General features: G+C 41.7%; 2 protein-coding genes across 2 annotated transcripts; both read right to left on the bottom strand.

Moving 5' to 3' along the window:
* Positions 1–1,262: 1,262 nt before the first annotated feature.
* On the bottom strand, positions 1,263–3,554 carry LOC106582554 (interferon-inducible GTPase 5). The gene is made up of 2 exons (XM_014165759.2): positions 3,076–3,554; positions 1,263–2,630 (listed from the first exon to the last, which is right to left on the bottom strand). The coding sequence occupies exon 2, from the start codon at positions 2,626–2,628 to the stop codon at positions 1,480–1,482; it is 1,149 nt and encodes a 382-aa protein (XP_014021234.1). The 5' UTR covers positions 2,629–2,630; positions 3,076–3,554; the 3' UTR covers positions 1,263–1,479.
* Positions 3,555–3,820: 266 nt separating this feature from the next.
* On the bottom strand, positions 3,821–12,310 carry LOC106582465 (sialic acid-binding Ig-like lectin 5). The gene is made up of 10 exons (XM_014165616.2): positions 12,179–12,310; positions 10,047–10,198; positions 9,491–9,841; positions 8,922–9,242; positions 6,665–6,985; positions 6,311–6,574; positions 5,917–6,048; positions 5,655–5,781; positions 5,353–5,434; positions 3,821–5,199 (listed from the first exon to the last, which is right to left on the bottom strand). The coding sequence occupies exons 2-10, from the start codon at positions 10,105–10,107 to the stop codon at positions 4,777–4,779; spliced, it is 2,082 nt and encodes a 693-aa protein (XP_014021091.2). The 5' UTR covers positions 10,108–10,198; positions 12,179–12,310; the 3' UTR covers positions 3,821–4,776.
* Between the last annotated feature and the right edge of the window lie 7,576 nt (positions 12,311–19,886).

Below are 19,886 nucleotides of genomic sequence, written 5' to 3'. Positions count from 1 at the left end.
TTATTTACTTACCTTTTGTTCACCTAATACCTTTTTGCACTGTTGGTTAGAGCCTGTGAGTAAGCATTTCACTGTAAGGTCTACACCTGTTGTATTCAGCGCACGTGACAAATAAACTTTGATTCGATTTGAGTAAAGGTGGTCTAGGGTTTTTTTTCCCTCTGGTTGCATGTTTAACATGCTGATAGAAATTTGGTAAAACTGATTTTAGTTTCCCTGCATTAAAGTCCCCGGCCACTAGGAGTGCCTCCTCTGGATGAGCGTTTTCCTGTTTGCTTTTGGCAGAATACTGCTCATTGAGTGCGCTCTTAGTGCCAGGATTGGTCTGTGGTGGTATGTAGACAGCTACAAAAAATACAGATTAAAACTGTCTAGGTAGATAGTGTAGATAGACACCAATAATAAGAAAATACTTGCTTGGGCCAAGAAACACAAGCAATGAACATTAGGCCGGTGGAAATCTGTCCTTTGGTCTGATGAGTCCAAATTTGAGATTTTTGGTTCCAACCGCCATGTCTTTGTGAGACGCAGAGAAGGTGAAGGGATGATCTCTGCATGTGTGGTTCCCACCGTGAAGCATGGAGGAGGAGGTGTGATGGTGTGTGGGTGCTTTGCTCGTGACACTGTCAGTGATTTATTTAGAATTGAAGGCGCACTTAACCAGCATGGCTACTACAGCATTCTGCAGCGATACACCATCTAATCCGGTTTGGGCTTAGTGTGACTGTCATTTGTTTTTCAACACGACAATGACCCAACATACCTTCAGGCTGTGTAAGGGCTATTTGACCAAGAAGGTGAGTGACGCAGTGCTGCATCAGATGACCTGGCCTCCACAATCACCCAACCTCAAACCAATTGTCATGGTTTGGGATGAGTTGGATCGCAGAGTGAAGGAAAAGCAGCCAACAAGTGCTCAGCCTATGTGGGAACTCCTTCAAGACTGTTGGAAAAGAATTCCAGGTGAAGCTGGTTGAGAGAATGCCAAGAGTGTGCAAAGCTGTCATCAAGGCAAACAGTGGCTACTTTGAAGAATCTAAAATAAATTAAAATTTGTTTAACACTTTTTTGTTCGCTACATGATTCCATATGAGTTATTTCATAGTTTTGAAGTCTTCACTATTATTCTACAATGTAGACAATAGTAAAAATAAAGAAAAACCCTTGGATGGGACGTTAAATGGGTGTGCTGACTCTGAATGAATAGGTGTGTCCAAACTTTTGACTGGTACTGTACATTACAGAAGACTGAAATATAACAAAACCATTTGACATAGAAACACCTGATTTTCTGCAGGGTTTTTGAAGTAATGTTCATTAATTATGAAATTATGAAAAATATGAATAACATTTTACCCATGAAGCCACTAGATAATTTGACTGCAGGAAATGCAGAATCAAATGCATATTTGCATTTCCATTGCAAATGTTTTAAAACATTTTTCATTGCACTTTTTCTAGCCCTCCTCTTGACCTCCTTCATTTCCCCTCTCGTATACCAGCAGCAGCCAGTATCTTCTCTGCGTCAACCACCATCTCATCGATGGCCCCATTGAGAGCCAGCAGCATGACAGTGAAGGAACGACTGGCTGAGCGGGCGTGCCTGGGCATGGCCATCTCCACCAGTCGGGTCGTGTTGGTGGTCAACTCCTTCTCTGCCGCTGCCAGCCGACGCTTTACCTCCCCCTTGGTGACTTCAGCCGACAGGTTACACGTCCGCAGGGCTTTGAGCTGTGCCGGCTCCACGCCACGTTGCCGTGCCAACCGCTCAACAGACTCGTCGTCCAGACAGAGCGAGGCCCTGGCCTTGGTGAGGATCCTCACACCCACTCTGGCATCCACCATGGAGGCCACCAGGGGCACGGGGATGGCCGACACCCCACCAGAGAGTGACGCGGCAGCCCAGACCAAGGCCTTGAAGGCATCCCTCTTCTGGGTGACCAGGACTGGGGAGAGAGTGGGCAGGGCCAGGAGGAGAGCGTGGGCCCGGATCTCTGGTAGGTCCCTCTCCATCTCCTCCAGGAGTCCTGGGAAGTCAAGTTTCTCCAGACAGGAGGGCCTCACTAGGAACACCTTAGGCATGGCCACCCCCTGGGCCTTCAACAACTCCAGACCTGCCTTCCGCCTCTCCTCCAGACCCTTTTCTGTGTCCTTCTCTGAGGCCAGCAGGGCGAAGTACACAGTGTCCCTCTGCACAGAGCGGGCTTCCAGGAACACCGCCACGCTATTGGCCTGGAGACTCTGTGTGAACACCATGACCACCACGTTGTACCGCAGGAACTTCACCCGCTCCATGTACCCTTCCGGGTCAAAGGGCGAGGCTGCGGGGGTGGGTGGCAAGTCCCAGAGCCTGAAGTCAGGGTGCTTGGGGTTGGGATAGATGGCCATCTCCTCTGGAGAAGTGGGGCAGGGGGATAGGGCGGCTCCTTCATCCTCAGGCCCCAGGCCACGGAGGGCGTTGATGAATGCAGACTTCTCGGGCCCCCGCTCTCCTGCCACGGCCAGGTTGATCCGGCTGATCAGGAGGTCCTCCACAGCATCCTTGACATCTGACAGCTTGTTGTTCTCAATGGACTCTTTGAGAGTCTCCAGGAGGTTCAGGCTGTGAGATACAACATCTGCCGCCATGGCTGTGAGAGAGGTGAGGATGGTCATTAGCATAGAACAGCACGTAGGAACACATCTTAATAGTGGAGGATTACATTTCTTGGGCACGTAATTGATCAATTCAATTGACAATTGATTGGCTGTTATGTCCACACAGTTTAATACTGAGGTATTTATTAGTCTCTGAATAGAAGGCAAGAACAAACACTGACATACAGTGCAGCCCTCGAGGACCTGGAACACAATCCCTTACTGCTTAATCAATTCGGGATAAGTGGGAACACAATAAAACAGTTTCTTTACACAATTAATCAGATTTAATGTATTTAACTTCTTTTATTTTTTTACTGTCATTGGTCAAATGACAGTATTGGATAGTGGTAAGTGTTGTGTAAACAAACACACAATCTTAGCTCCAAGGAACCGTCTGGTCTACAGTACTAATGTATGCTACTGCCTATGCCTTACCTTTGATCTGGATGAAAAAAACCTAAGGGCAGACCTTAAAAATGGAAATACATCCTTATCCAATGATCAATAGCAGATATGTCCTCAATACAAGCGAAGTATGCTGACTGTGTCTGCTAGATCTATTTACAGGCTCTGTACTGTGAGTGGAACATTCTAATCCTGTAATCCCATCCTTAATCCAGTATGAGTGTGAGCACATACAGTACACACGACAGAGTCCATGATGCTCACACTGACAATTGGCAGGTGACATAATCTCTAAATGAACAGTTAACAGCAAAGGGACATCTTCATTTTCTTTTCATCCAAACCTGAGGAATAACACAGGTGTTTGTGCGTGGGTTTGTTCGGTAGCTCAGTGACAGGTACAGTACAAAAGAAACAACCACCACAACAAAGCCAGATTTACAATGTGAAAGGGAGTGTCCATTTCTTGCTACTGTGACTCACACACACACCTCTTGGTGTTTTTTTGTTCAGAGGAAACCATGTGAGAAACCTCTGAGAGTTTCAGGGTTAATTTTAAACATCTGCCTTCCAATCAGAGCCTGTTGTTCTGTCTTCACTTACACCAGCAGATGGTTGAGATCACCTTAAATCAGTTTCCTTTTCTGATAAATGAGTATTATGATTAAAGCTCAAACTGAGAATTGGTTTAGAAGTGGGCTTGTAAATGATGCGGCTTTGCGGTTGTCATGTCAAATGGAGTGTCTCTATCTAGTGGTTGTTTGTAGGATATTCATATTTTTTACATTTTTATTAAATTTAAATGCAACCTTTATTTAACTAGGCAAGTCAGTTAAGAACAACTTCTTATTTACAATGATCGGGAACATATACATCTTGATTATGTCAACATGGAATACATGGTGAAGGAACTGGATTAGTTCTATAGAAAACATCTACTGTTCTCTGCAGTCATACCACCTGTGTAATCACTGTCGAATACAATTTGGGGAGATAATAATAGACATCCAACTTCTGACACCATGTATTACAGAGGAGGCTGGTGGGATGAGCTATAGGAGGACAGGCTCGTTTTAATGGCTGGAATGGAATTCATGGAACAGAGTCATACATGTGGTTGCCATATGTTTGATACAGTTTCAAGTATTCCATTCCAGCCATTACAATGAACCTGTCCTCCTATAGCTCCTACCACCAGCCTCCTCTGATGTAATACTACGTAGACGGGACACCATAGTGTTAGCTTTAGGAACGTCTTTACCCAGATCAAACCGTATATTGATACAGAGCATTATGGGTACTGTAGTACATCATGCTACAAGACAGTTAAAACATAATTTAGAAATTCTTTGAACAAATTTCAGATAGCAAACAACTAAAATACACACAAACATCAAAAGTAAGGTAGTGCCTCAATATATAGGGTTAGGGTTAAATCAAAATGCAAAAACATGAATGAACAGAGGAGAAAAAAACGAGATGGTTTGACCTCTCTGCTTCTCCAAACCACGTCTTTGTCAGTCCTTCCATGGTGACACAAAAACAGAATCATTACAAAACTAACATTACATTAGACAAGGCTGAAAAATAAAGAATTACCAAAACTATTACCTAGTTTCAGTTAAACAAAGTCTCTATCATCATAAAACGTCCAATCTGGAATATGAGAAAATACCGCAGTGCTGTATATTAGAAGCCATAGTACTGTGCGCTGTCTCCCACGTTGCTGTGTCACTCTTCACCCATAATAGCCTTGACGTTGGAGTAAAGTGCTGTATCCTCATCTGTCTCTCGTAATGGCTTATCGTTCTCTTTCTCCTCGTCCGTCCCTATCATCTCCTCCCCTTCTTCCCATTCCACCTCTTCCATTCCACCACTCCCCTCTCCACCATCTTCTTCCTCCTCATTCTTCTTCTCTCGTTTGATTTCTGCGTAGTCTGTCTCTGTGGTGGTGGTCTTCTTCTCTGCCTCCTCAGGAGTCTTCTTCTTCAGCAGGGAGTAGTTGATTCTGGCATAGTCCACATCATTTAGTTCTTCCCCTGTGGCAAATTTTCCTGCGGCTCCACTGGTCTGGGGCCCTCCGTTTTCAGCTCCCTCCCTCAGCTCCAACTGCAGTGGGGTCTGTTTGCCCCCTACAGCCTGTCCTGCATCAATCTATAGAGTAGATTACAGAAAGCACTGTGTTAGTAGTATTTTGTTAGCTTGGTGGTCCCAGACCTTTTTGTGTTGCCTTGTAAACTCCTATTGGCATGTGAATGCGAACTGAATGTTGATAAAGCTGAATAAAGAAAGTAACTGGTACTGCACCTGTTGGTCTTCACATGTCACCATCTCCAGGTTCATGAAAGGGCTTTTGGAGTCTGAGTCCTTTGGGATCTTTTCTTTGCGTCTAAGGAAAAGAGTACAAATGAAATGTCTCAATAACTGTATTTTGGAGGGGTTAACAAGCACTTCCGTTACAATATGGTGCAAGGCATTGGCACTTTTGACAATAAATCTGTTGTTCTTGATAATAAATATAAATACATCAGTAAGACAATCTGCAGTTGATTTTTAAAATAACATATTCAGTGAATAGTAACTGTACATCAGTAATAGAATGCATGTACCTTTTACATTTCCCATTCAAACACAGGAAGATACAACAGATGGTGGCTGAGAGGGCTGCACCAACCACAAATGCAGTAATCACTTTTAGGTCCGACAGCATAGCCATGATGTCTTTAGACACATCCTCTATAAAGAGAACAACACGTTGGACTTTAAAAGTGGCTCACAACGTTTCTCAATCCAAGCGTGCAAATCCTCTATGTTGCATTGATATTGGGAAGCTGTGGCTCTCTAACAAAGTATATTAACTTATATCTTTACCTTCTTGCTTTTCTTGTTTTTTTATTTGGGTGACTTGCAGCTTCTCTCTCACTCTGCCCGCTTCATTTCTGCTGACACACTCCACAGTGGTGTTGGTATGGCTTCTGACAGGCAGGCTGATGGTGCTGTTCACTGAGAACACAACAATGATGTAGTAAAACTGTACTCTTTAGTGTTAAGCCATCTTATGAAGGGTAAGGGAACTCCCTGAGTTACACACACACACACACACACACACACACACACACACACACACACACACACACACACACACACACACACACACACACACACACACAGGTCATGAGAGGGGAGATAAATCATAGGCAATTTAAAGGTAACAGCATGTCACAAGCCATTTTCAATCCGTTTGTACAGTGCTGCTTGTACTCACACATCACAGTGACAACAGTGGAAGCTGTCAGAGATCTCTTGTGGTGTTGAGCTGTACACACATACTCCCCAGCATGTTCTCTTGTCATGTTAGAGATGATGACAGTGGCCAGTCCAGAGTTATTCTGTTCCAAAGCTGTTGTCCCCTTCTTACTCCAGGTGATGTTAGATGATGATGGTGGGTAGCTGTCAACACTGCAGGTCAGATTCAGGGTATCACCCTCTCTCACTGTGTTACAACCAGAGATCGTGGGTTTCTTCACATCTAGAAAACAAAGAACAGTACATACAAATCATGTTCATGAAATAGAAGTGTTGCAGCACAACGGGAGGTCAGATAATGTACACTACCTACGTGCCACATTCATTGTCAGTGTCTTCTTAGTGGTGATGCTGCCATTGAAGGTCACCAGACATGTGACGTTGGTGCCGTGATGCTTAGCTGAGGGGGTGAAGGTCAAAGTTGAGAAGTGGGTTGTTGTATCGATGGTCAGGTCCTCTCTCATCTGTATGGTGGTGTTGTCTCTGAGCTCAGTGATGTTGTCTCCTGTTCCTCTCCATGTCCATGTGATGTGAGGAGGAGTTCCAGAGCAGATCCCCGGGGCGGTGCAGGTCAGAGTAGCTGGTTCTCCCTCTGTCAGAGGAGGAATCAACACTGAGGGCTTCTGGATCAGAGCTGGACACAGGAAATACAAAAACAGAAGTGAATTTAACATCTGTGTACCAGACATCAGAGAAACATAATCAGATGCCGTGTGACAGCATCCTAACTATGCTACCCACGTTAAACTGCTCCAAATAATGCCCCAAAAAGTCCACCAATGTTTAGAAAAAAGCAGACTTTGGAAAGGGAGACTTGGGGAGGGGAATCTTGGCATTTGTGAATTGGAGGTATGTACCGGTATGTCAGAGTCAGTGTACATAATAACTGACAGCAATAGTCATACTGTACCGCTCACTGTGATTTTCACTTTCTTCAAGTATGTATATGTCTTTGGCAGTCTGAATTGATACTCTCCAGCATCATTCTCTCTGATGTCGTTGATGATCACACTACAGTTCTTCTTTGTCAGATCAGTCTCCAGTAGAGACACTCTCTGTTTAAAACCCTCCTGAGCTTTAGAGGGTTCTTTGGAGTGGAAAATTATGTTTTCATCCTTATCACATCTGTCCTTTGTAGGGCACTTGAACCATATTGCAGCGGTAGGCTTGATGTTATCAGGGTGAGTGAAAGTACATGAAATAAGCTTCAAGTTCCTTGGTGTCCACATCACCAACAAACTGTCATGGTCCAAACATACCAAGACAGTCGTGAATAGGGCACAACAATGCCTATTCCCCTCAGGAGACTCAAAAGATTTGGCATAGGTCCTCAGATCCTCAAAAAGTTCTACAACTGCTCCATCGAGAGCATCTTGACTGGTTGCCTCACCGCCTAGTATGGCAACTGCTCGTTCTCCAACCGCAAGGCACTACAGAGGGTAGTGCGTACGGCCCATCACATCACTGGGGCCAAGCTTCCTGCCATCCAGGACCTCTATACCAGGCGGTGTCAGAAGAAGACTCTAAAAATTGTGAAAGACTCCAGCCACCCTAGTCACGGACTGTTTTCTCTGATACCGCACAGCAAGAGGTACCGGAGTGCAAAGTCTAGGTCCAAAAGGCTTCTTAACAGATTCTACCCCCAAGCCATAAGACTCCTGAACAGCTAATCAAATTGCTATCCGGACTATTTGCGTTGACCACCCCCGCTGCTGCTACTCTCTGTTTATTATCTATGAATAGTCACTTTACCTCTACCTACATGCACATATTACCTATATTACCTCATCTAACTTGTGCCCCCGCACATTGACTCTGTACCGGTACCCTCTGTATATAGCCTCGTTACTGTTATTTTATTGTTGTTATCTGTATTTTTCCTCTTTTTTATTTGTATTTGTAATTTAACACTTAACACTTATTTTTCTTAAAACTGCATTGTTGGTTAATAAGGGCTTGTAAGTAAGCATTTCCCTGTATGCTCTACACCTGTTATATTCAGCGAATATGACAAATAACATTTGAATTGATTTAAGGAATCACTGAATGGTTTGGAAAAAGACAGTGAAGAGAGAAATATCAGTGATAGATTGCTGATAAAAACATGAGGTGTTGAACTGTACACACATACTTCCCAGCATGTTCTCTTGTCACATTGGAGATGGTGAGAGCGGCATTTTCAGTGTAATTCTGAAGTGGGGCACTTGTCCCGTTCTTACTCCAAGTGATGTCAGATGGAGGGTAACTGTCAACACTGCAGGTCAGATCCAGGATACCATCCTCCTTCACCATTTTATTTCCAGTTATTTGGGGGTCTTTCACATCTTTATGTGCAAAGAGTTTGTAATTGTACAGATTTATTTTTAAACATACACTAAATTCAGACTATGTTGGTTGAGGGACTAATAACAATGGATCATGATTAAAAAGGGATGGAGTCAAAGCCATGACATAACTGTAGGTGGAGCCTTCATATTGTATCATTTGCTTATTATCAAGGTTATTCCTAGGTTTCACAGGTTCTCTGGAATAAGGTGTTTAATGTAAAATGTAGGATAGGTGGTACTCACATGTTACATTCAAAGTTACTGTCTCTTCAATTTGATATTTTTTCTGGAAGGTTACTTGACACGTAACCATCATGTTGTGGTGTTCAGCTGAGGGTGTAAAGGTCAAAGTTGAGAAGTGGGTTGTTGTATCGATGGTCAGGTCCTCTCTCATCTGTATGGTGGTGTTGTCTCTGAGCTCAGTGATGTTGTCTCCTGTTCCTCTCCATGTCCATGTGATGTGAGGAGGAGTTCCAGAGCAGATCCCCGGGGCGGTGCAGGTCAGTGTAGCTGGTTCTCCCTCTGTCAGAGGAGGAATCAACACTGAGGGCTTCTGGGTCAGAGCTGGAGACAGGAAATACAACCACAGAAGTGAGTTTTACACCTGTGTACAAAACAGCAGTGACACATAATCAGCCGTAGGAGAGCAGCATGCATGTGATGACTCTGAATGGGAGTTTTCCCAGTAATGTCCTCTTATGATAGAACTTTATAATAAGGGAGACCTGAGGGGGAACTTGGCAAGTGTGTACTATATACAATTAACTACAATAATAGGTTGTCACTGTAACTGGTAATAACAGTCATAGTACCGCTCACTGTGATTTTCACTTTCTTCAAGTATGTATATGTCTTTGGCAGTCTGAATTGATACTCTCCAGCATCATTCTCTCTGATGTCGTTGATGATCACACTACAGTTCTTCTTTGTCAGATCAGGCTCCAGTAGAGACACTCTCTGTTTAAAACCCTCCTGAGCTTTGGAGGGTTTTTTGGAGTGTAAAATTATGTTTTCATCCTTGAACCATATTGCAGTGGTAGGATTGATGTTATCAGGGTGAGTGAAAGTACATGAAATAACAGCACATAGTCCCTTCTCTGCTGTTATTTCTGCTGGACTGAAGGTGATGTTCCAGAGTGATGCTGTTGGTGGTGCTGCCAGTTCTGATGGAGGGAAATGAATACAGTCATGAGTAATACAGAAAGCACTTGGATACTACTTCACTTGTACTGAACATTTTTGATGATACAGAATCAGTTTAGATTTAAAGGTTTTTAATTACCATACTGTACCAATACGATTACCACATCTATACATCTACTAAAGATTTCAATATTAACAATACTTTAATGATGAAAGGAATCCTACTTCGACATGTTGCTCTCTCTGTCAGAGAGAAGAGTAGAGCTGCCCAGATGAGGACCCACATCCTGCCTCCACTGCCTCGATTAATCAACCACAACACCAGGGTCTGTCCTCTTTCACCTCTTTCTCTGGTCCCCTTGTCTGTGTCCACAGGACTGGAGCACAGAAAGAGAATAACACAGAATAACATGATAAATAGTGTTATACAAGCAGTGAACATTTGAAATTCACTCTCACCTTTGATGCATGGAACAAGTTTTCTGGACATTTTGATAAAGAGGGAGGGGGAAGGCTTAAGCACGGACCTAAACAGGAAGCCGACGGACAGGAATTCCTTGTTACCCGGAGACAGCTTCCATCCTTAGACCGCTAAAAAAGAGCCTCCCCATCAGCCAATACAGTCGCATACGCAGGATTTGTAGTACACAGAGTGACTATGACAAGCAAGGTTACCCAGAGGAATGGCTGCATGACACAGGGGAACATTATAAAAATATGGCCCTTGATGACTCGCTCATGCCAAAACCTCCCCACACTCCTGACCAACGCGTTCAATGCTTTCTTCAATACTCCCCACTTGGTAAACAGTTTGACCACATCGTTAAAAAACCCTGGCACATCTTGAGCACTGATCCACAACTGGAAAAGAGGTTAAAGAACCTCCGCGGGTAGTCTTCAGAGGCGCCCCCAACATCAGTCAAATGGTGGTGAGGTCTGATCTTCCACTGGTGCCACGTAGCATCTTCCTAGACAATGTGCCGGACGGTAAATACAGATGTGGTCGATGTACCCAGTGTAACTTTACGAACAAATGCACAATGTTCAGTCACCCTATCACGGGCAAGGCCATCAAGATTAAGGACATCATTACGCGTTCCACAAAAAATGTGATATACCTGATCAAGTGTATTTGTGGTCTATGCTATGCAGGAAAAAACGAGACGCGCTCTGAAACATGAATAGCAGAACACAGGAGTAATATCGTGACCCTTGACCAGAGAAACCCTGTGGCAGCACATTTCATGGTTGCCCGTCACAACATTAGCTCTCTGAGATACATTGGTATCGAACATGTTAAGACTCATGGAGGGGTACTGATAATCTATTATTGAGAAGAGAATTGTATTGGAATCACCGTTTGTCCACCGCGTCTCCTCATGGTCTGAACCAAGAGTTTGATATCAGAACATTTCTTACATACTGTATGTCCCTTTGATTTGTCTTGGCTTCCAGGTCTCCTTGTTGGTCATTTTGTACATACTGTATATATTAGATTCTGTAACTACTATATCTCCCCATCTCATTGATATCAAATTATTAGAGATAGACAAATTGTTTTTGAAATAGGTCACTGGAATTATATCTACGGCCACCTCACCTCCTGCTCGTAATAGTCATATGGGCGGGTATTCCAAACGTTTTCAACAATATTTTTACTACTGTTGCCAAGATTTTAAACTTGAATCCATTTGTATGTATATAATCCTTTATGACCATATGTACCTCTGAGATGAATTCTGATTTCTTGAGCAACATGTTTTATTGTTTCCACGCCCAACATGCGTCACGTGCATAATGGTCATGTGAGATGGAATGTGTATATTTTGGGAAGTGAGTACTCAGTTTGTTTGACGTGATGAAGATCTGTTTCGGATCTAAATGTTGTTAATAAAGCAGTGAATTGGGAGCTTCAACCTCGTGTGGACCTTCTTGTTCTTTAGTATGATATAATCTACACATCCCTTTGCCCTCTGTGTAAGGAGAAGACATAGTCATTCATAACATCTGACATGAACGTTTCATGACACGTTTAGGATTGTCACAACCTTCTTACCTCGTTTTTATCAACTGTAATTTAATGCATGGAGAGATGTCAAACTCCTAGTCGTGCTTTATTATACCATAATTGTCTGGAATTTATTTTGAAACCACATGGTAACAGAGTAATTACACACTTTTTAAGTCACATGGGGAGTCATTGTAACAAACAAAGTGCCAATTGTTTCTACCAAGGACTAAGGAGTTACTTGTTTTGTTAAATAATTAAGTCATGTCCAGAGTTGTCAATTTTTTCCAAGCACTTTAAAAAAATACATATTTGCCATGCAAAGAATAAGACTGAATCAGCACATTACCTCTCTCTGTATGCTCTCTCTTCTTGTTGACTGTGTGCCCTGTGTGAGTCTCTGATGAGTGTGAACTGTCACTTCATGTCCCCAGTCTGTTACTCCTCCCTCTAACCTGGTGCTGCATCCAGGAAGTCCCTCCTTACTGCATACTGGCCCAGCCATACTGTACTGTATATAGACCATAATCAACCCAAACCCATCAACCAACCCATCAATCCATACCGATCAACCAACACTACAATCCCTGTAGCTTATATATTCAGATAAATTATGAAGTAAAACTATAATTTGTAACTTATTCAAAACCAGTAATAGTGTCATTTTGTGTAGTTGTACAACAAATGTGCATGTAGTCATAAATCAACATAATTGACCACTACTGTACATACAGAGATCTAACTGCAATTCCTCTGAAAACAGTATTACTGTAACATCCATTATGCCCCCATGTTTTGGAGCAGCAGGTAGCCTAGTGGTTAGAGTGTTGGGCCAGTCACTAAAAGGTAGCTGGATCAAATCCCTGAGCTGACAAGGTCTGTAGTTCTGCCCCTGAACAAGGCAATTAACCCACTGTTCCCTGGTAGGCCATCATTGTGAATAAGAATTTGTTCTTAACTGACTTGCCTAGCTAAAAGAAGGTAAAATGATGCCTTGGTCTTCAGCTCATGATGTGTTTTACTTTAAGATCTGATAGTTAGCCTTACTGAGTTTGACCACAGTATTTACAACACTGTCGGCCTCAGTTAAGTTTCTCTTCACATTTTAAGACTTTGTTTAAGTGCCCCCAACCTTACTATATTTATATAGGTGGGGTTTAACTTCTCCCAAATAATTACATTTGAACTATAATCCCTAAAATACAGTATGTGTTGCTGCTATTAGAAAAAAAAAGTATGTTCAGATTAGAACATGACTGATGCCTCAACATGGACATTTATTGTGGTATATTTTCTTTGAAATATGGCTAAGTTAACTGGATATTCTTTGTCTTTGGATGTTCTGAATGTCTGATGGCCTGGTGACTAAATCTTTAAACGTCTTCCAACCAGTGGTGGCCGCTGATAGTCTAAATACCCAAGTTCATCGAATCTACAGAAAAGCCATCTTTCTTCGATTCCAAGCTAAAATAAATGAAGAAAACAACAGAAAATGTTTTGTTCGAAAATCTGTTTTCTCAATACATCTCCTAAACAGTAAGGTAGAAATACCCTCCAATTACAGTTCTCAATTACTTTATTAACAGTTATCCTCAAGCCACCTCTCCATTGTTTACAGTACTACTGTACATCACACAAATGTGTTTTTAACCATTTAACTTGCCAATAGTTGCAACTGCAGTATCCGAATCAGGCCGGGATTCAATCCGTGCCACAACGCCTCTTTTAATATTTTTGGTAAATGCTTTATTTTACAGCCCTGTGTCAGCTGGTACTGTATGTGCCTGGTGGTTGTACATTTTCAATACGATTATTTACTTGTTGTACAATGAGGCAAGTTTGGAAGGTATTTTTGTAATGTTTTTTAAGGAAGTGTAATTTTACTTTTGCAATGTTTCTGGTTTTTCACCATGGGGAAAGACTGACAAAGATGTGGTTTGGAAAAGTAGAGGTCAAATCATTTCTCTTTTTTGTTGCATTTCAGTTGCAAAACTTTCAAGTGGACAAAACCATTCATCTTGAGACGACAGGGGTGTACATTACTAATCACTGAAAATATCAAAGTAGCCAATGGATCATGATACTTTCTAGTTTTAAAAAAGCAGGGGTACAAAACATACACTAAAAAAGTTTTACAACACCTACTCATTACAAGGTTTTTATACATTTTTTACTATTTTGTATAATGCAGAATAATAGTGAAGAAATCAAAACTATGAAATAACACATATGGAGTCATGTAGTAACCAAAAAAAGTCTTAAACAAATCGAAATGTATTTTATATTTGAGATTCTACAAATAGCTACTGTGAGGGAAAAAAAGTATTTGATCCACTGCAAATCAATTTATAACATTTTTGACATGCATTTTTCTGGATTTCTTTGTTGTTATTCTGTCTCTCACTGTTCAAATAAACCTACCATTAAAATGATAGACTGATCATTTCTTTGTCAGTGGGCAAACGTACAAAATCAGCAGGGGATCAAATATTTTTTAACTTGGGTCAAACCTTTCGGGTAGCCTTCCACAAGCTTCCAACAATAAGTTGGGTGAATTTTGGCCCATTCCTCCTGACAGAGCTGGTGTAACTGAGTCAGGTTTGTAGGCCTCCTTGCTTGCACACGCTTTTTCAGTTCTGCCAAAAAAATATTCTATAGGATTGAGGTCAGGGCTTTGTGATGGCCACTCCAATACCTTGACTTTGTTGTCCTTAAGCCATTTTGCCACAACTTTGGAAGTATGCTTGGGGTCATTGTTCATTTGGAAGGACCCATTTGCGACCAAGCTTTAACTTCCTGACTGATGTCTTGAGATGTTGCTTCAATATAACCACATAATTTTCTTGCCTCATGATGCCATCTATTTTGTGACGTGCACCAGTCCCTCCTGCAGCAAAGCACAACCACACCATGATGCTGCCACCGACGTTCTTCATGGTTGGGATGGTGTTTTTCGGCTTGCAAGCCTCCCCCTTTTTCCTACAAACAGAACGACGGTCATTATGGCCAAACAGTTCTATCTTTGTTTCATCAGACCAGAGGACATTTATCCAAAAAGTACGATCTTTGTCCCCATGTGCAGTTGCAAACCGTATTATGACTTTTTGATGGAGGTTTTGGAGCAGTGGCTTCTTCCTTGCTGAGAGGTCTTTCAGGTTATGTCGATATAGGACTCGTTTTACTGTGTATATAGATACTTTTGTACCTGTTTCCTCCAGCATCTTCACAAGGTCCTTTACTGCAAAGTACGTTCATCTCTAGGAGACAGAACGCGTCTCCTTCCTGAGCAGTATGACGGCTGCTTGGGTCCATGGTGTTTATACTTGCCTACAATTGTTTGTACAGATGAACGTGGTACCTTCAGGCGTTTGGAAATTGCCCCCAAGAGTGAACCAGACTTGTGGAGGTCTACAATATTTTTCTGAGGTCTTGGCTGATTTATTTTTATTTTCCCATGATGCTAAGCAAAGAGGCACTGAGTTTGAAGGAAGGCCTTGAAATACATCCACAGGTACACCTCCAATTGACTCAAATGATGTCAATCAGCCTATCAGAAGCTTCTAAAGCCATGACATCATTTTCTTGAACGTTGCAAGCTGTTTAAAGGCACAGGCAACTTAGTGTATGTAAACTTCTGACCCACTGGAATTGTGATACAGTGAATTATAAGTGAAATAATCTGTCTGTAAACAATTTTTGAAAAAGTTACTTGTGTCGTGCACAAAGTAGATTCCTAACCGACTTGCCGAAACTATAATTTGTTAACAAGAAATTTGTGGAATGGTTGAAAAACGAGTTTTAATGACTCCAACATAAGTGTATGTAAACTTCCGACTTCAACTGTATGTAAATGTGATATTTCCGATTTTTATGTAATACATTTGCATTTCTAAAAACCTCTTTTTGCTTTGTCATTATGGGGTAATGTCTGTAGATGGATGGGGGGAAAAAATAACAATTGAATCCATATTAGAATAAGGCTGTAACGTAACAAAATGTGGAAAAAGTCAAAGGGTCTGAATACTTTCCGAATGCACTGTATACTTCTTGCATAGCTGTTGTGATGGAAGTTGTCAAGGAAGTGAGTTTGTGTTTATTTTGGACATCCTGCCCCTCCCGCCCCCTCCTAGCGTCCACCAATCATGTCAATGCGGAGCTATATGGAGCCCTCCACATTGTTACAAAACTGTGGAGGTGCACGGCTTTGCGATATGGAGCTACATTTGGCCGCTGCATGCCTTCGGGGGCTCCACAATTGCGTCATATGGCGCCTCCGACCACATTTTCAGATCAAGCACAAATTTGCTTTTAGAAAGCACTAGTTTCATCACTGGTGTTTAAAAGGAAAAGGCACATGCAAAAGAAAATTGCTTATCTATTTTGTTGTGCTGTTACATTTGTTTCGTTGTTTCATGTTCGATGCACTCAGGGTGTTGTTACATATCATTTGAGAGGCATTCACCACAAGAAAATGTTGTCATGTCACTTTGCCTGATTTAAATACTGTATATGAAATATTTATTCTCCCCAGGCTGTTTACAGGCATTTGACACCATTCTGCATTTTATCATCTATTTTTCCCAACATCAATCAGTTCAATTACATGTTAAAATGTGTTCATTAAGTTGCAAAAGTCACAGTCCTGGCTGAGCCCGTATGTGAGCTCACCGTGGCCGCTTTGCGGTTACAATGTAGCCAAGCTGTCTGTATGTGCCTATCAAATAAAATAAAATGTTATTGGTCACATAGACATATAAAGCAGATGTTATTGCGGGTGTTGCGAAATGCTTGCGTTCCTAGTTACAACAGTTCAATAGTATATAGCAATTCACAAGAATACACACATATAAAAGTTAAAGAAGGGAATTAAGAAATATATAAATACTAGGACTAACAATGTCGGAGTGGCATTGACTAAATACAGTAGAATAGAATACAGTATATACATATGAGATGAGTAAAGTAGTATGTAAAGATTTATCAAAGTGACTAGTGTTCCATTATTTAAAGTGGCCAGTGATTCCAAGTCTATGTAAATAGTGCAGCAGCCTCTAAGGTGCAGGGTTGAGTAGCCGGTTGGTACCCAGCTTGTGATGGCTATTTAAACCTCTAGGGGCTAGGGGGCAGTATTTTCACGGCTGGATGAAAAACGTACCCAATTTAAACAGGTTACTACTCTGGCCCAGAAAATAGAATATGCATATTATTAGTAGATTTGGATAGAAAACACTCTGAAGTTTCTAAAACTGTTTGAATGGTGTCTGTGAGTATAACAGAACTCATATGGCAGGCAAAAACCTGTGAAAAATTTAACCAGATAGTGGAGGAAATGAGAATTGTAGTTCTTCTTTTGAATCCCTTGAGAAACTACAGCGACATAGGGTTTACATTGCACTTCCTAAGGCTTCCATTGGCTGTCAATAATATTTAGAAACTGGTTTCATCCGTCTCCTGTTACCGGGCAGAAAATTGTGGCTCAGTCAATCAGTGGCCAGTCTGAGGACAGGTGTCTCGTGACACGCTTGCACGCGAACTCGCTGTTCGTTCTTTTTCTTCTGGGATGAATACCTATTGTCTGGTTGGAAAATTATCACAATTTTACGTAAAAAAATACCCTAAAGATTGATTGTAAACATCGTTTGACATGTTTCTACAAACGGTAATGGAACTTTTGAACCTTTCGTCTATGGATTTGCGCCCACGCCTCATGGCATTGTAATAGTGTTCTGGATGGGCCAACAAAACGGAGGTATTTGGACATAAATGATGGACTTTGCAGAACAAATGAACATTTCTTGTGGAAGTGGGAGTCCTTCCGAGTGCATTCCGCCAAAGATCAGCAAAGGTAAGAAAATATTTCGAACATATTTTAGAGATTTGTCGATGCCGTGGTTGTAGGCTAACTGTATAGCTTAGCATTGAAGGCTAAGTTCTGTACTCAGAATATTAAACAATGTGCTTTCTCAGTAAAGTTATTTTGAAATGTGACAAAGCGGTTGCATAAAGGAGTAGATTATCTATAATTCTTTAAATAATTGTTATACATTTTGTCAACGTTTATGATGAGTATTTCTGTAAATTGATGTGCCCATTCACTGGAAGTTATGGGGAGAATACTTTTTCTCAACGTCACGCGCCAATGTAAAATGGGGTTTTTGGATATAAATATAAACTTCATCGAACAAAAAATGCATCTATTGTCTAACATGATGTCCTAGGAGTGTCATCTGATGAAGATCGTCAAAGGTTAGTGCTTAATTTTTTCTGTATATCTGGTTTTGTGATGGCTATCTGTGCTTGGAAAATGGCTGTGTTTTTTTTGCTAAGGTGCTATCCTAAAATAATCTAATGTTTTGCTTTCACCATAAAGCCTTTTTGAAATCGGACAATGTGGTTGGATTAACGAGAAGATTATCTTAAAATGCTGTATAATACTTGAATTGAAATTGAGATTTTTGTGTTTTGAATTTCGTGCCGTGCTATTTCACTGGTTGTTGTCCAACCAATCCCGTTAACGGGATTTTTTCCTCGAAGGGGTCCTCAAGAGGTTAACGCCCTCCGTAGTGTGGGCCCTTTGGATTAACCCCTTCTCCCCCACCCCTCCAGAGGATCTGGCCATCTACAGAACCCCAAACACCCAGACTTCTGCCTGAGGGACCTGCCACCCGTCCCTGCAGCCTTGCCCTTTGACCTGGAAGCTTACATGGGGCTAGTCAAGTTCCTGCGGTACAACATAGTGGTCATGGTGTTCATTCAGTCTCAGGCCAACAGCGTGGTGGTGTTCCTGGAGGCCCTCTCGGTGCAGAGGGATATGGTGTACTTTGCCCTGCTGGCATTTGTGGTGGCTAATTTCTGCATTATCAAATGAGGAGAGTTACAAACTTCACACACCAGTCAGAGTTATACTTAAACTACATCTTTAATAATAAGAGCAATTAGCAATGACTTTCAATGACGCACCATTTCTAATGAACCATTGAAAGTGACAACACAAAAGTACAAAGATCTTTTACAGCCAAGATACACCCCTCTCAACCTACATGACGAACAACAGATCTTAGGAACAGTTCACAAAGAAATACTTTTACTTGAGAGAGGAGTATCCCATAGCCAGATAGCATTCGCTATAAATTAGCGTTCAGTTTGGTCCCTAAGACGAGGTTCTAATCCCGTTCCTGGTACTTCATAGCACAAAAACACCATCTCATCCAATGGCATAAATCAATTGTCAACTCTAGATACTCCCATCTCAAGTAAACCCCCTCTTGACCCTACTCCTGGACATGCTCACTGAAGGGAGTGAGCCTCTAGGTCATACACTATCCCAGGATAAGTGCAACATCAGAGAGGACATACAATGGTTCCAGACACTGCCATACACCTTCCCCCAATGCCAAAGGAGGGAGTGACTTGCACACAGACATTGTGGAGACAAGTAATTGGTTCCCCATTAATCACGCCATCCCTTCACATGGTTTAACAGATACATTCACATGTGAAGACAATGTTCCATCCTGTCCTCTTCCCTTTCTGATATTCTGCATAGCACCAGGGATATGTGAAAGACAAGCCTGACCTCTCCCCTCTCTGGGCCCCAAGTGACTGAGCCCCAGCTGAGGGAAGAAATGCAACTGCCAACACTAGAGTCTATTAGAAATACATTCTAATAGACACGTATATCACGTAAACATATTATGCAATACAAGCATTATAACATAATCTCCATTTTCCATGACATCTCCCCCATTTTGAGAATCTTCTCAACTTAAAAGAAAATTACAAGATTTAAGAACATTCATTCACATAGAAAATACATATATTCTACATAAACCAAAAATCACAAAACAATAACTCATTGCATGGGGTTCCTGCACATGACCAGCTTCCACAACACTAACTCAGCCTCATCCCAAGAAACTCAGCACTGTCTCTTATTTCAATCCCCAACACATTTTCTAAGCACTCTAGCAATTTGTCTGGGAAGGCTATGATACACAGTCACCTGCACGAACTCACGAAGAAAAACAAAAAATGCATACAGTTTATGAGATTCAAAA

The sequence above is a fragment of the Salmo salar genome, chromosome ssa02 (assembly GCF_905237065.1).
Source record: "Salmo salar chromosome ssa02, Ssal_v3.1, whole genome shotgun sequence".
Taxonomy (NCBI): Eukaryota; Metazoa; Chordata; class Actinopteri; order Salmoniformes; family Salmonidae; genus Salmo; species Salmo salar.
This window is presented reverse-complemented; position numbering and strand designations above follow the sequence as displayed.

What these genes read in the sequence shown, in the direction of transcription:
- LOC106582465 (XM_014165616.2), bottom strand. Translation starts at nt 10,107, where the DNA reads ATGTGGGTCCTCATCTGGGCAGCTCTACTCTTCTCTCTGACAGAGAGA. An exon ending in AGTAACTTTGAATGTAACAT is followed by an intron (nt 6,986 to 8,921) that starts GTGAGTACCACC and finishes TCCTGTGTCCAG; the next exon opens with CTCTGATCCAGAAGCCCTCA. An exon ending in TTGAATGGGAAATGTAAAAG is followed by an intron (nt 5,435 to 5,654) that starts GTACATGCATTC and finishes TCTTTTCCTTAG; the next exon opens with ACGCAAAGAAAAGATCCCAA.
- LOC106582554 (XM_014165759.2), bottom strand. Translation starts at nt 2,628, where the DNA reads ATGGCGGCAGATGTTGTATCTCACAGCCTGAACCTCCTGGAGACTCTC.